Here is a 15167-nt window from a genome sequence, read left to right on the forward strand (position 1 = left end):
ATGCAAATTTCATTAATAAGTAATTTTATAGGCAGTCTCGTAGCGTCTTTAGGTTCTCTCGAGTGAAACCTGTGGTTGGCTCCAGCCCGTGCTGGTGCGGGCTGTTATATAGTGAAAACATGCCAACTGATTTTGTCCTTTTTGCTTTTGTTTTTTTAAATGGCCAGTGACAATACATAAGAACTTTTTTTTCTTGCCAAGCTAGCTATCGTAACAAATAGTCATGAGGTCAGTGGGGGCAGATAAGTGTTCCATACCAGAAACAGGTTTGCCGGCGTGGACAGCGGCACTGTATAGCTGCCATTGTACGGGGGAACGTGTGCCTGTCGTGGTTCATGAAGAACTGAGTCTCGAGCCTCGCTATGCACTCGTTTTGGAAAGTTGTCTTTTTTACTTGTTTATTTTTATCACAGAAAAGAAGGCAGCACAAGGGCGCAAAGTTAGTAAAATTTAACAAAAAAGCCCGCACTGCGCTGCCCTCCATTACTTAAAACAGTGAAACCGACTTCATGAGAGACAAGGCAGAGCTTTGAATGTTTTCCCTATAGAGCGTAGAGCGATGGCAGAGCTGCATCTGCTGTGACCTAGAGGTACTGAATAACTTCTTTCCCCCGTACCGTTTTTCCTTATTAGCGTACATATAGTTGCTTTAACTGTAACGAAGCCAATAACGTCCACATTCCTGCAGGAAATGCTTTTGATACGCCGTCCGTGGCTTGGGCATTCCTCATTTCTGGAATGCCAGCAGTTTGTCAACAAGTTACGTCGTGACAGGCTATTGAACGAGGAAGTTGGGCAGCACAGGGCGGAGACAACCGCGTTAAGGGAGCACAAATAATGGTGTTTCAAACTCGAACGCAACGAGAATTTGGATGAAGAGCCGCCCTCAGTTCCTGGCTTCCATTTTGTATGTAACTCGGACGACGGCAAACCAGAAAACGTTTATATGTTGTATTTTGGTGTCGTACTCCGAGGTATGTTGTCAACAGCGGCGGTCTGGGAAAACGACAGACTTGGGCTACACCGCGGCGACACTCGGGGCTGTGCGACAACGACGGTACATCGTTTTTTTCCTGCACACACACACACACGCACACACACACACACACACACACACACACACACACACACACACACACACACACACACCATTTACTGGCACTATGGTTCCAGTTTATCAGTTATATACTCAGTTTGTTTTCTCTCTCTCTCTCTCTCTCTCTCTCTCTCTCTCTCTCTCTCTCTCTCTCTCTCTCTCTCTCTCTCTCTCTCTCTCTCTCTCTCTCTCTCTCTCTCTCTCTCTCTCTCTCTCTCATCAACAGGTGCCTCTTAATGTCATCCTCGCCCTTCCTCTCCCAGCGGCGCCGCGGCCTCGCTATGAAAACTGCCGCTATGGACACCGGCTGATGGCGGGATGAGGCCCACAATGAGGCTTGGCTTTGCTTCCATTTCCACCCCGGCTCGTGACGGCATATTCTTTTGTGGATCTCCTCTTCCCTGTTTCTATTTCACCTCGTTTTCTTTCCTCTTATTTTCTTTCTACCTACTTCACGCCTTGAAAAAGCATGGAAATTTCTGTACTTTTCACAAAAGAATGAGAGCTCATTTGGCAGTCAATTTCCCTAAAAGAAACAGCAGAATGAGCAGCATCGGCATGTGCAGCATCGGTACTGCACAGCCAATGCAAGGCAGGACCAACAGCACCAACAAGAAAAAAACATAATTTTAATTGCATTCAGCATTAAGGAATTAAGGATTTTATCGCGATTAGAAAGTTTACACACTTATGAGGTAATGGGATGTTTCTCTCAATTTCAGAGAATATGAATGGGCGGAACTTTACACGTAATTAAAAGTGGAAGCTGCGGGTTTAGCGTCCATTCGCTGGTTCTCTTGTGCTAGTGAGGAGCACTATCCGCGCTCGGGAGACTTTAGTTGGTATTCTCAGACGCTTCCGCCTCTCACATCAGTTATTTACGAAGGCCAACTAGGAGATCAATCGGGTTCTAATAAGTGTATTTTTTAGGCTCATGGTACAAAAGAAGGTTCAAACTACTACAAGGATCATTTAACAACGCTGAGAACGCAAAGAACCTCTAGCGAAAACCGTGTCAAATAAGTGGACTTGGGAGCCGAAATGTTAAGACTACGGCCCTTTTTTTGTCCTTGTTCTGCATACCTTCTCCACTTCACTAGCACAGTATACGATGCGTGGCACTTCGCGTCCAGCCGAGAGCGTACTGCAGGGCTGGGCAGGGCGAGGTGCAGTTTTTTTTTCTCATTCACGTTAGACAGAAGAAAAAAAAATGTGTAGCGTCCCGGATATTGCTGTTCGAGTGTAGGAAGGAAGTTTTTGCCTGAGCTGCTACCCTTTATTCCCGCACTTTCTTCCCTGTCACCACCAACCCCCCACACCCCTCTCTCTCTCCCTCTCTCTCTCTCTCTGCATGCCGACCCCTTATCCTGTTGAAACCCCCATCCCGCAGGCTCCCTCTCCCTCTCCCTCTCCCTCTCTTCTTACGTGCCTTTCTACTTTTTTTTTCCTCCTCCCCTCCGTTCAGTCGTTCCCTCTCACTCTTCTCCATCGCTGTCAACCTCCCGTCTACACAGTGTTCGTTCTCTCCTCTACCCCTCGCTGTCTCCTGCCTCCCCCGTTCCCTTATTTCACCCTTTGTATTCCCTAAATTCCTTCACTTCTTCAACAGTTTCCCCTCCTTTTGTACCGTCCCCCGTACAGTTCACCGCTTCCTGTTGGCTGGCTGGTCTGCACCCCTCACTGTTTTGCTGCTGCTTTCCTTTGTCTTCCCATTTTCTTGTCTCTGTTTGTTCCTGTTTTTCTCTTTCCTTCACGTGTCTTTCTGTTTCCTCGTTTGACTTCCCATTTTCTTGTCTCTCTTTTTGTTCCTGTTTTTCGCTTTCCTTCATGTGTGTTTTTGTCTTTTTTTTGTTTTCCCATTTTTCTTCTACCATTGTTTCATCCTGTTTTCTACTTTCCTTCATGTGTCTTCGTCTGTCTTCCCCTTTTCTTGTCCTTCTGGTCGTTCCTGCTTTTCAATTTTCTTCATGTGTCTTTCTGTCTCTTCTTTTGTCTTCCCTTTTTCTTATTCCTCTGTTTGCCTCTCCTTTCCCCTTTCCTTCATGTGTCTTCGTTTGTCTTCCCCTTTTCTTGTCCTTGTTTTTCTCTTTTCTTCACGTGTCTTTCTGTCTCTTCTTTTCCGAGCGAGGGATTAATATTCTGGTGCATAATTACTGAGACTGATTTCAAAGGCGACGCGGATTAAGACGACCATTTGAGGGAGACGTTGATAGGCGGTTTATCATCCTCTTCTATTTTCGTCTGTTTAAGTTTGAGCATCAGAAAAAAAAGCGATATAAAATTCAAAACCGTATCATGTTCTTCGTTTTTTGTTTCTCTTGAACTCTGAGATCCAGAAAAAAACAGCGATAGAAAATTCTGTACTGTATAGTTTTCTTGTTTTTTTTTTTCTCTAACTTTGATCACCAGAAAAAAATAGAAAAATTTGTATTGTAAAATTTTCTTCGTTATTTTTTTCTCCCTTTAACTTTGAGCACCAGAAAAAAAATAAAAGCTATAGAAAATTCAGTACCGTATCATTTTTTTCGTTTTCATTTCTCTCTTTAACTTTGAGCACCAGAAAACAAGAAAATAAAAAACAATAGAAAATGCAGTACTGTATAATTTTCTTCGTTTTTTCTCTCCAGATTTGAACACCAAAAACAATAATAAATAACGCTAGAAAATTCAGTACCGTATCACTCATTTCTGTTTTCTTTTCATTATAAACTTCGAGCACCAGAAGAAAAAATAGCATAGCATTCTTATCATCTAATGTTCTCATGTAGAATTCAGTATTGTGTCATTGTCTTCTGTTTCCTTCTCTTTAACTTTCAGCTCAAAAAAAAATATGTAGCGATAGAAAATTCAGTACTGTAAAGCAAATTCTGCGTAAATAATTCCCTGATAAAAAAAATCCTAAATCGATGACAACAACAACAAAAAAAGAGTAATTGCCCCCTCATCACACTTATCATCTTCAGCTATTATTAGACCACCACCACCACCAACACCACCAACCACACCAACACCAACACCACCACCGACACCAACACCATCACCACCACTAACATTTTTTTTCCACCACCAGCATTACCAAAGCAACAGGGAAAGAGGAAAAATATATGATACCAAATACACAGCCACACACAAACTACATGTATAATAACAACAACAACAACGACAAGAACAAGGATGAAATGCAACAGAAATAACACAAAGAACAGAAAAAAAAGAGGGAAACACGAAACCAAATACACAACCACACGCAAACACATGTATAATAACAACAACATCAACAAAAACAACAGCAATAACAACGAAATGCAGCAGGAATAACACCCGGAACAGAGGTGATAACAAGCTCGGGCGCCAATACCGATATTTGATTGCTCATGTTCACTCCCACGGGAAACTTTACGCTTTATTACGCAAATATTCGTTCACTTACCCTAATGTACTGTGCGGGGAACGGCCGGGATGCGAGGGACGGGAGGAAGGAGGGGGTGTGGTGTGAGGGGTGGTGGTGATGGAGGAGCGAGGGCAGCCCGGGGACATGGGAAAGGTAAAATAAGAGAAGGGACGCTGGGCGGGATTGGAGTGGTAAAAAAGGAGAAAGGTGAGAGGGGAACTGAAGTGGCGGGGGAGTGAGGAGCGAGGCTGCGTGAAGTGGGCTGGCTGATGTTGGCAAGGTAATGTGTGGGTCTTGAAGAGCAGTGTGGAAGAATGAAATAGAAATGTACGAACACTTGGTGGCCAAAAAAATATATGTAATCAAATAGCATAAATTTAAAACAGTAATGACTTGAGGTATATTCATAGAAGGACCCGATATTGACCTCTCTTTTGGCTACTCTTTACTTTTATCTTTTATAGAAGCGGCGAGTAGCGGTCTTTTTTTTGTACTCTTTTTGCTACCCTTGAGCCGTGTCCTCTGATATAAAAAAAAAGTGTTTGTATAAAGAGGGAGAAGAGTAAGGTAACTGAGTAGAGGACGGATGGATATTATACCGATTTGCAGATGCGTTGCGCTGATAACACCTACAGGGCACGATGGAGCTGCTGTTTTTCTGTCAGTGTTTGTGTATAGAAAAGGGAAGGAATATCAGGAGTAAAGTAAGCAGCCAAGGAACTCAAATTGGGTGCGTAACAGTGTGTACAATCTGAAAGGGGAGGTCCCAGGTAATCAATATCAGCGAGTCTTAAATATCCGATTAGTTGTGAGATTAGCCTTGCTTCCCATTGTCCGATTTAGTGCTATTGGACAGATTGTTTTAGGGTACGGAGTTCGTTGCCTGGGATATACGACCTGTTGAATGTTCTCACTGGCCGCTGGTAAGTAGAAATGGCTGGTATGAACTCTAAGGGATATAAAGGAATCTTGGTTTGTTTTGGTTAGATATGTAGGGCGGTATAAGGAGTGTATATACTTGTTCATTTTTGGGACTAGCTAAAGGGTAGGGGCCAAATACTATATTGATTTCGTTGAACAGATTGGGAGAAGGACCGTTCGTGAAACCTCTCGTACTGTAAGGTGTGAGGGAGAGAATGGTGATCAGGTTGGAGGACGTTGAGGGTTTCTGGGAATAAGACGAGGGGTGAGACAAGATGGTACGGCATTGATTATTCAGCGAAGTTAATAATAGCAACTAGTCGTGCTGTGAGAACACTGGCTGCAGGTGGTAATGTGTTTGTCAACGGGAAAGAGAAAAAAAAATCACGTCCCAGTACCTTTGATTCACTTGTGTACGCTGTTTTAACGCTAGGGAGTGGGAGGAGTGAGAGGTGCAATGGAGAGAACAATGGAGAGTGGAGGCGGGATATGAGTGGGCGAGGTAAGGGTTGGAATAAAATATGGTAGATAGGCAGATATGAGGGGGAAGTATGCGCCAGGGAAATTACAGGTAAGATCGAATAGGAAGAACTTTGGTTATGGTAAGAGTCGCGTGGGAGAGACAGGATAGCATGGTAATAGGGAAGGGTGTGAGCGAACCGTGTTGCGATGAAAAGTTAGTAAGGGTAGATAGAGACAGATGGAGTTTGTTGGAGTGCGTCTGTTTGAGTTTCGTATAAATTCGAGGAGAAATTGGGGTCCGGGCGCCGGTAAAGGGAATGAAAGTCTGATTCGGTATAAAGACTTGCAATTCGGGACGACATAATTGCAGCAAAGGGGAGAGCAGAATCTTCAATGACTACAAAAAAAAAATCTAAAACAGAATCTGAGGCACAACCAAAAAGGATGCCCGACCTTAATCTAATACAAAACACAATAATGGAGATATAGCAGAGGTTTGTGATTTGCTTTCCTATATGTACGTGATGATTTACAAAAGCTGACGACGAGTGAGGTAGAAATTCGATCATGTTTATGGGACCAACGGAGCCATCACGGACAAGCCTAAAGTTGAACGGTAACGTGGAGAGCCGGGAGTCAGATTGAAGATACCGCATAAGACGGGTATTAATTATGCGCTCATGAAGTTACACAAACAGCAAGGGCGAGGGGGCGATAATCTTGAGGAAGGGGAGACTCAGGGCAGTGATTCATTAAGTAGGAAATACCCTTCTCCTCATATTTTGTTCCGCCGCGCTAATAAGACAGTTTTGGAGTGAGATTGGAGCTGGGTGTTTTAATAAGTGGGTAATGAACACCATCCTTTCCTTTTCTTCTGCAGAATTTTCCTGGACTAAAGGGGCGCCAGTAGTTCAGGAGAGGTGAAGCGGCTATCGTGCAGATTATTTAGAGAAACTGAAAAGAAGAAAGTTTTGTTGTTATATATATTTTTTAGAAGCTGGTCAATGAAAGTGAACTAAAATGTTGAAAGGTAATTATAACTCTTGCGATGATGTTATGAACGCTAAGACTTGAAAAATACGCGGAAAGTACAGAGTAAAGAAAAGAATCGTAAAAAGCAGAGAGGAAAGTAACTCTACATCAAGATTATGCAGAAGAGAAAAAGAGTGAAGCAAGGAAAATCATGAGGGGAAACTGCCAATAACTCCACCCTGCTGAGTGAGTGGGACGTGCAGACACGTTCAAGCGCTTCTAATATTGGGGCGGACGATGCCTTGGTGCTGGGCCATAAATAAGGAGCATCTGGGAGAGGATTGCTGAATGATATGAAGCTGTGGGGATAAAGAAGAAACTCAAGACTCGTGGCTCAAGCGTCGCACCCTGGCTTGCATTTGCATCGGTCCACCATTCTTTTCGTCCCTGCTCTCAATGGTCCACCAAGCACGGCTAACCGCCTGCCCACGCCATTATTTTCAGGGACATTTTTCACTAGACCAAAAGTTTCTGCCATATTATTCTTTTATTCTCCATATTAAGAATTATTTTGTGTTTTACGTGAAACCACGGCATTCAGCTATTCTACAACGGTTGAGGATAAGACTGAATAAGGCTGTACCATGAAGAGATATTACTTCATATAAGAACATACGTGCAAATATCAGATTTATATGGCATGGACACAACGAAACACACTGAAAAGGAAAACTCCCAATTTTCTGTGATGCTTCAAAATAACACCAATCAATTATTTGACTATTGTGGAATTTTGTTTATTCTCGTCTCTTTTACCCGCTGGTGAATGCACAGCAGCAACAACACCCTTGTTCCGATGCTACGCATAAATGCTTTAATAATTGTTACGCGAGACTACAATGCCGCAGAGGTTTTATCTGCACTGACAAATCTCGCCCGCTAACAGGAAGTGATTAATTCATACGTTTGATATTAAAACGGTTTTCATACAAAATTAATTTCTATGTAAATCTGGATATTGGATGAACTACATGTAATATACTAGGCCTTGCGATTTATTCAGAACAACACAACATTTTCCTTCGTTAAGTACATATGCTTCTCACCAAACGTTACGCGGCAAAGCAATCACCCTCCCGCCGGTCACCGTCCTCGCGGCGGCCTCTGCTTCGTAAGCTTCAATAGTATTTATTATCTTCCTAAGCTTGATTTCATTTATTACTCCTGGCACCTATATTCCCTTTTCACACGAGATAAAAAAAAACGGCTGGCGTGCAGAAAACACAGAAGAAAAATATATATTCTTTTAATCATTGGGAGCTGCACAGTTTCATATCATGCGATCAAAACTACATACGTGCACAAAAGAGAAGTAAAAGGTAAAACGGTTTACATTCCCTACGTTCGACTTTAGTTTGTTCCAGTTTGACAAAATCCAACTTCGTTTTTATAAGGATCGTGAATTTAGCTTCCTCGCAGCATATACTGGTGTGTGTAAAGCTTTCAAGATAAATGAGTATCACTTAGAGGCATTTTACCTCCAAACATGAACATTGTCTCTGGTGCTTTGGCTTTACCCAATCCTAAACTCTCGCGCTAACTTCAGTGTCACCTGTAGAAAAATGTGGGTGTAACTTTCCATCAAATGTTTAAACTTATTTTTTTAAAAAGTAACATCCTTCATCCACTTAAGCACTTTCCTCCTCCTCCTCCTCCTCCTCCTCCTCCCCCCTCGCTCTCTCATGTCTTGCATCCTCCCTATTATTATAATGTTGCTGTTGGTATTGTTATGTTTCATCCTCGTCGTCGTTGTCGGTGTGGTCGTCGTTTTCCTTTTTTTCCAACTTCCTCACTTTAGTTTCATTTTCTAATTGCACCTCCTCCTTATATTATTCTATCCTCCTCCTCCTCCTCCTCCTCCTCCTCCTCCACCCCTTCTGCCCCCGTTCCCCTCCTCCTCTTCCTCCATGTTTCCCTTGTGGACACAATAAATTCCGCGCTTCGTTAATGTTCATGACGTTGAATTTTTCACGTCTTCACGTTTTCACGTATTCAGTTTTGAAAAATTATACTTGTTTTGTCTCTGGCTAATTGTACTTTCATGTTTCTGCGTTTTTGCGTGAGTACCTTTGCTTATGAAAATATTTTAAAGTAATGTGTTTTTTTTCTCATTTACCTCCTACTTCAAGCGCAACTTCTATCAGAACAGAAATGAAATTTTCGTTAATTTCTCCAATATCAAGATTTCTTCATTGCAAAGAGTTGCACACTGCTTTGGAAGGTGAATGCGAATTCGAGTTTTATAAGTAGTTTTCTTAGCAAGTTACTTATTAGACTTCGTAGGGAGATCTTGAGTTCGCCCCGAAAAAGTCTGCGGTCGTTACCAACATTTTCGTAGTTGAAGAGTGCTGCATTCCCCACTGTGTTCCGCCTGTGTCTGGGGATGAAGTCAATCTTATTTGATGTTTCAGAATTAGATTTCCACTTTTCGGAGCGTCTTTTTGGCAAAAAATGTAGTCATAATGTTCATGGAAGAATTTTCAGAGAGAGAAAAAATATATATAAATATCATAAAAGTAGGAAACAATTAAGAATTATAATTAGCAAACAGGCTTTGTGTCACTGCTACTCCTATTTTCCTATGAACCTCCTCCTCCTCCTCCTCCTCCTCCTCAGGCATCCTCATTAGCCCGACGCTTCCTCTTAAGGAAGAACTTTAGGAAGACAATAATTTGCAGCAAGCAAGAGTTGAGGAATCTCTCTCTCTCTCTCTCTCTCTCTCTCTCTCTCTCTCTCTCTCTCTCTCTCTCTCTCTCTCTCTCTCTCTCTCTCTCTCTCTCTCTCTCTCTCTCTCTCTCTCTCTCTCTCACACACACACACACACACACACACACACACACACACATAATGAGAGGGAGAGAGAGAGAGCATAAAAGCATAACGCAGCAAGGAGTAACAACCCACCTTGAAGCTGTACTGCAATGTCTCGAGACGGAAGCGGGACCTCATTCCCAGTTCCGAACCTTCGAGCACCTTGTGGCGGCCGACGGTGTTTTCTCGTGCATCGAGGCTGAAAGAAAAAGGAGTTAGCTGAGGCCCTATCCCGTGCCGTGGGTCTCTCTTCCGTTAATCCTTTCCTTGCTCCTCCCTTCCCGTCCTGCCTGTGGTGGTGTATCCTGAAATCCACCCCTCTTTCCTTCCCCTCCTTTGCCTCTTCGCAACACGGCTTCTTCATTGTTGTGGGTTCCTCCCTTCCCCTTGTGCTTGCAAAGGCTAGCACTTTCTCGTATTGAATATGTGCAGAAGGAAGTTTGCTGGATCATTTTATTATTTCTGATTGAAGACTTAGTTTGAATGTAAAGGAAAAACATCGTTAAGTCGTCTAATATGAATTCAGGTTAAAAATGCATTTATATTTTCTTTGTACACATTGAAAATCTTAATTCACAAAGATCCTTTCTGGAGAACGTACCCATTTTACTTTTATTTACTGAAACCGAGATAGGAGCCAGGAATGTGTACTGAGTATTAGTGGGGGGAAAAATGGGAGATATATCCATGTGGTGAGAGAGAGAGAGAGAGAGAGAGAGAGAGAGAGAGAGAGAGAGAGAGAGAGAGAGAGAGAGAGAGAGAGAGAGAGAGAGAGAAACAGACAGACAGACAGACAGACAGACAGAAAAACACAGACAGACGGACAGACGGTTATGTATGTCGCTGACCGTAAGTGTTCCCCAAAGCGTTTCCCTCCCGCTTTTTCTTCGCTCTTTGTGTCCCGAGGCAGGTGAGAATAACCCGGCCACACGCACACACCACTGCCATGTGCGTCCCCTCACACACACACACACACACATATAAAACAACTCCCCGCCCACACACACACAAAAAAAAAAACACACAAAGGGATGCATACCTGTAGAAGGGTTTGGTTGCCTGATTCTTGTACCAGAGGACGAGGGTGGCTCTGTCTGGGGGCGGCGGCAGCTCACACGGCAGTTTGGCAGTGCGCCCCGCCAACACGGTCAGGGACACGGTGGTAGTGGCTGCAGGAGGGACCAGGGACGAGGAAAGGGACGAGTAAGGGCAGGTTTGGAGGAAGGAAGGGAGGTTGGACATAGGAAAGGGGTCCGGTGAGGGCAGGTTTGGAAGGAGGGAGGGAAGTTGGGCGAAGGAAAGGGGTCCGGTGAGGGCAGGTTTGGAGGAAGGAAGGGAGGTTGGACATAGGAAAGGGGTCCGGTGAGGGCAGGTTTGGAAGGAGGGAGGGAAGTTGGGCGAAGGAAAGGGGTCCGGTGAGGGCAGGTTTGGAAGGAGGGAGGGAAGTTGGGCGAAGGAAAGGGGCGAGTGAGGGCAGGTTTGGAGGGAGGGAGGGTGGGAGGTTGGACGGTGGAAAGGGGCGAGGCAAGTGAGGGCAGGTTCGGAGGGAGGGAGGGCGGGTGGATGGGGAAGAAAGGAGAAGATTAGGCATTAGTCACGAAACCATTACAAGTTTGTTGAAAGTTTAAGGGGGGAGGAAGAAGCTATTTATTAGAAGCAGCTATCTCTTTTGTTTGTCTGAGTTTTAGGAATGGGGCGAGGGTGGAGATGTATTTTCTCTGCGTGGCAAGTAAGTGAAAATAATAATAAAAAAGAGTACAATTTGTGACAGTAAGCCCTCATTAGTATGCAAAGAAAAATGGGGCAGGATAGGTTGCCATTTAAAGCTATTCCTGCCATGGATACACGAGCGGAAAGGAAGAGAAAATGCACTCTAGGTAAACACGTGTCCTTTGGGAGCAGAAAATGAAAGAAAACACATCTAGTTTCAGACTGCATACTTAAATTTCTGTGTGCTCTCCTGGCCGCTTGATTAACCTAACTTCGGGGAGCATCACCAGCACAGCACGGGTCGCAGCTGGCCCCGAGTTTGTTTGTATTTTTATGTTGGTGACAGTGTGTGTTTTTTCCTCCCTAACGGTGGGAAAAAAATATATGAATGTGTCGGGGGAAATTAGTTACCGGCTAATGTTGTTTTTCATGGGCTTATACCGGATGTATCTTCGATGGTGTGTGAGTGTGACCCGGAGCTCCCCCCTTTCCTGCCCCCCCCCCCCCCCATCCCTGCACCCCCATTCCCCCTCAAGGCCCCTACTGACTCCCTCGCAGCACCTGTCGCATCTCTCGACTTTAAGGTGGTGTAAGTTGAGGGTTAACCCAAGTTTATTTGACGTGGAATTTTGATATCGTGTTTGTTCGTCTTGTTTTTATGAGCCTCGGGGTCTTGAATTAAAGGCGGGCTTTTGTCGATGCCATTTTCTTGTTTCGCTCTTCGTGGGCGCGTATGAAGGCTGTCCGTGTCTGCAGGCCTCGGATCGATTTCAATAAAGAAGAGAGAGAGAGAGAGAGAGAGAGAGAGAGAGAGAGAGAGAGAGAGAGAGAGAGAGAGAGTAATTTAATACAGAGCTCTTGGAAAATAGCAATCATCCGACTTGTCAAATAGAAAAAAACGAAAACAGACAAAACACGAATTCTGTACAATGGTCACTGAATCCTAACTTTCCAGATACGTTCACTTTCTTCGTACGTTTGTGTTTCTTTACGACTCACATAAACTTTCGTCAAGGGCGCCTCAAAAGGTTCGTTCCAGCGGGGGAGGATCCAGGTCAGTGCCAGACGTTCACGATCCTCTAATTAGCAGGGTAAGTGGTGCAAAACTCGCCTTTGTAGTTTTAGCCGAGCGACAAAGGGCGATGAAACACATGACGCCAAGGTAACTTTCTACTTGTGCAAACTGAAGAAATATAGATAAAAGTGGGTACAAGTCGATGGTATGCGAGGAACGTCAGTGAGAAAAGATGGGATGAACGAGGAGAGGATTGCGTGAGGTCAGAGTATAAACAATAGATTATAGGTGGTGCTTTTTTACGGTGCGCACGATAAGATGACACAAGGAACGCCGAACCTGACATCAGAGGACCGCCAACGGGGCCGAAAGTGCCTCGGGGAACCCTCTTGTCTTGGAGATCTGAGGGCGGCGTGTTGCATCGTTTACTGAGGGAGGGTTGATCAGCGATATATGGGGCTAAAATATCCCTTTCGTGATAGTTTATTGCTCTCAATCCGGAGAAAAAAAATCTCTGATGGATGAATTTTCTCACTTGTGTGTAGAGAAAAAGGGGACAGTGTGATTTTGTGTGATTTTGACTCTCACTCCTTATCCTCAGTAACGAATCCTCCCACTAGCCCTAACTACATTCTCCACTCATTATCGCCCATCGCCCGCCTCCAGAGAGAGCGATAATGCTTCGTCATTATCCTTCTGTCTGTTTGTTGAATTAACAGCTCACAAAGTTCTGACTAATACCTTCAGTGAGCCGGGCTTACAAAATGTTGATATTCTAAAGCAGATTAGCCGAGACACGAAGCGGCGGCCGTCATCCAGCTAGTGGAGTGTCTGCGTAAGTGCATCCCGCAGCGCGATGTCACTTACCAAAGACTTTCTCAACACCGACCGATAGCATAGTGCGCTGCAGATGATATTCAGTGGAGTAATTGGTGCGAAAAGTGTTACCATTCCCACTGATGATGCCAAATTGATGCTAATAGAAACATTCTGAATGAAAGACAGCGCCTGAATGTTGGTGAATAATGCATAGCGTGACGTTAGCTCGCACTGCCCTCTGATGCTTTTATTTTTACCTTAACAGTGTCTCTCTCTCTCTCTCAAACAACACACACACACACACACACACACACACACACACACACACACACCGCCCCCATGTACCGACCTGGTTTTTGGCTTGCTCGTCTTTGCTGTGCCTGGCCTTGTCTGCGTTCTTTTCACAAACAAAGGCTGTGTCATTCGTCTCTTTCACCACCTCCCTCGGCTTTGTCCAGCTCCCTCGCTTTCGTTTGCTTTTATCTCTTGATCACAAAGGAAAAAATGTGAACAACTTTTCGTAAGCCAACTGATTTGATATCTTCTATGTATTCACATTCCCTGTCATTAATGTCCATCAACTCATTTTCATTCTTTCCACTTGGCTCTTCTCCTTCCTTCATTATTCTGTGATAAAAAGACTTGTTGGGTTTTAATAAGTCGGTGAATATAATTATGTAATCTTTACGGTATAATTATTTTTAAACCTAACTCGGGGCTTTCAGTAAATTTCAAGGAATGAGCACCTTGGCTGGCAGAAAATTATACACGAAGCTTAACACGGGAGCTATTTTTCCAAAAACAGATGGTGGGAATTTCTTTACCTTTGTAATTCACGGCGAAAAGAAGGCCTCGCGCACCCTCTAGCCTCCCCCGCTTCCTTTTATTCATACGGAGTTTCCTCGCTCGCGTGTGGTCAAGGCGGTCCACTTCCCTCCGGATTAGCCCTGTCGGGACCGTTATTGACTGTGCTTACACTTCGGGAGCGTGTAATTATGAGCTGGTGTTGTCCTCCCCTCACTGTGCCAATCTCCCCACTCCCCCACTTGTGCTGTGCCCCACTGTGCCTTCCTCATCACCACCCCTCCCCTATGTTGTACTTCCTACCGTTGCTCCCTCCTCCCCATCACCCTTTTGTGTTGTCCTCACCCCACCCTGCCACGCTCCTCATCACCACTACCCTTCTGTTGTACTCGCCACACCGTGCCTCCCCCCTCCCCATCCCTTCCTTGTGTTGTGCTCACCATACTGTGGCACGCTCCTCCCCTCCCTCCCCTGTGTTGTCCTCGCCCCATCGTGCTATGCTCCTCCCAATCTCAACCTAGTTTCTTTCCCCCTCTGGTCATACAGTTCTGAGTCATTCATATTTATACCTGACTCCCCCCTCCCAAAATATATGCATATACGAACACACACACACACACATACACTCTCTCTCTCTCTCTCTCTCTCTCTCTCTCTCTCTCTCTCTCTCTCTCTCTCTCTCTCTCTCTCTCTCTCTCTCTCTCTCTCTCTCTCTCTCTCTCTCTCTCTCTCTCTCTCTCTCTCTCTCTCTCTCTCTCTCTCTCTCTCTCTCTCTCTGCTTCATCCCTTCCTTCCTGCCCTGTCTTTCCCTCACTCACTTAATTACCGTCATGCAAACAAGCTAAGTACTCTCTTACCTCAACACAGCAAGAACGTTCACACACACACACACACACACACACACACACACACACACACACACATACACGGCAGTAAGACCTTCCATTGCACTACGGAGAGCCTTGCCGTCTTCGCTGTATTCGGACACCCGGCAAGGCTGTCTCCCATTCCCTTACGCTTCATGCTGCTCCTCTTGTTTGCACAGTTCGCAAGAAATCTCCCTTTTTCCTTTTTTTCGTCTCTTGTAATTGCAGAGCTATGAGTGT

General features: G+C 44.6%; 1 protein-coding gene across 1 annotated transcript in view; it reads right to left on the reverse strand.

The window, feature by feature from the left end:
- Positions 1-15167, reverse strand: part of LOC127001497 (uncharacterized) — a 113145-nt gene that overhangs the window by 41060 nt on the left and 56918 nt on the right. Inside the window, exons 3-4 of the mRNA XM_050866068.1 lie at positions 10753-10882; positions 9807-9912 (exon numbers count right to left, since the gene is read on the reverse strand). Of these exons, the coding sequence (XP_050722025.1) occupies positions 9807-9912; positions 10753-10882 (236 nt within the window). The remainder of the gene's footprint in view (positions 1-9806; positions 9913-10752; positions 10883-15167) is intronic.

Source organism: Eriocheir sinensis, chromosome 21, assembly GCF_024679095.1.
Source record: "Eriocheir sinensis breed Jianghai 21 chromosome 21, ASM2467909v1, whole genome shotgun sequence".
Classification (NCBI taxonomy): Eukaryota; Metazoa; Arthropoda; class Malacostraca; order Decapoda; family Varunidae; genus Eriocheir; species Eriocheir sinensis.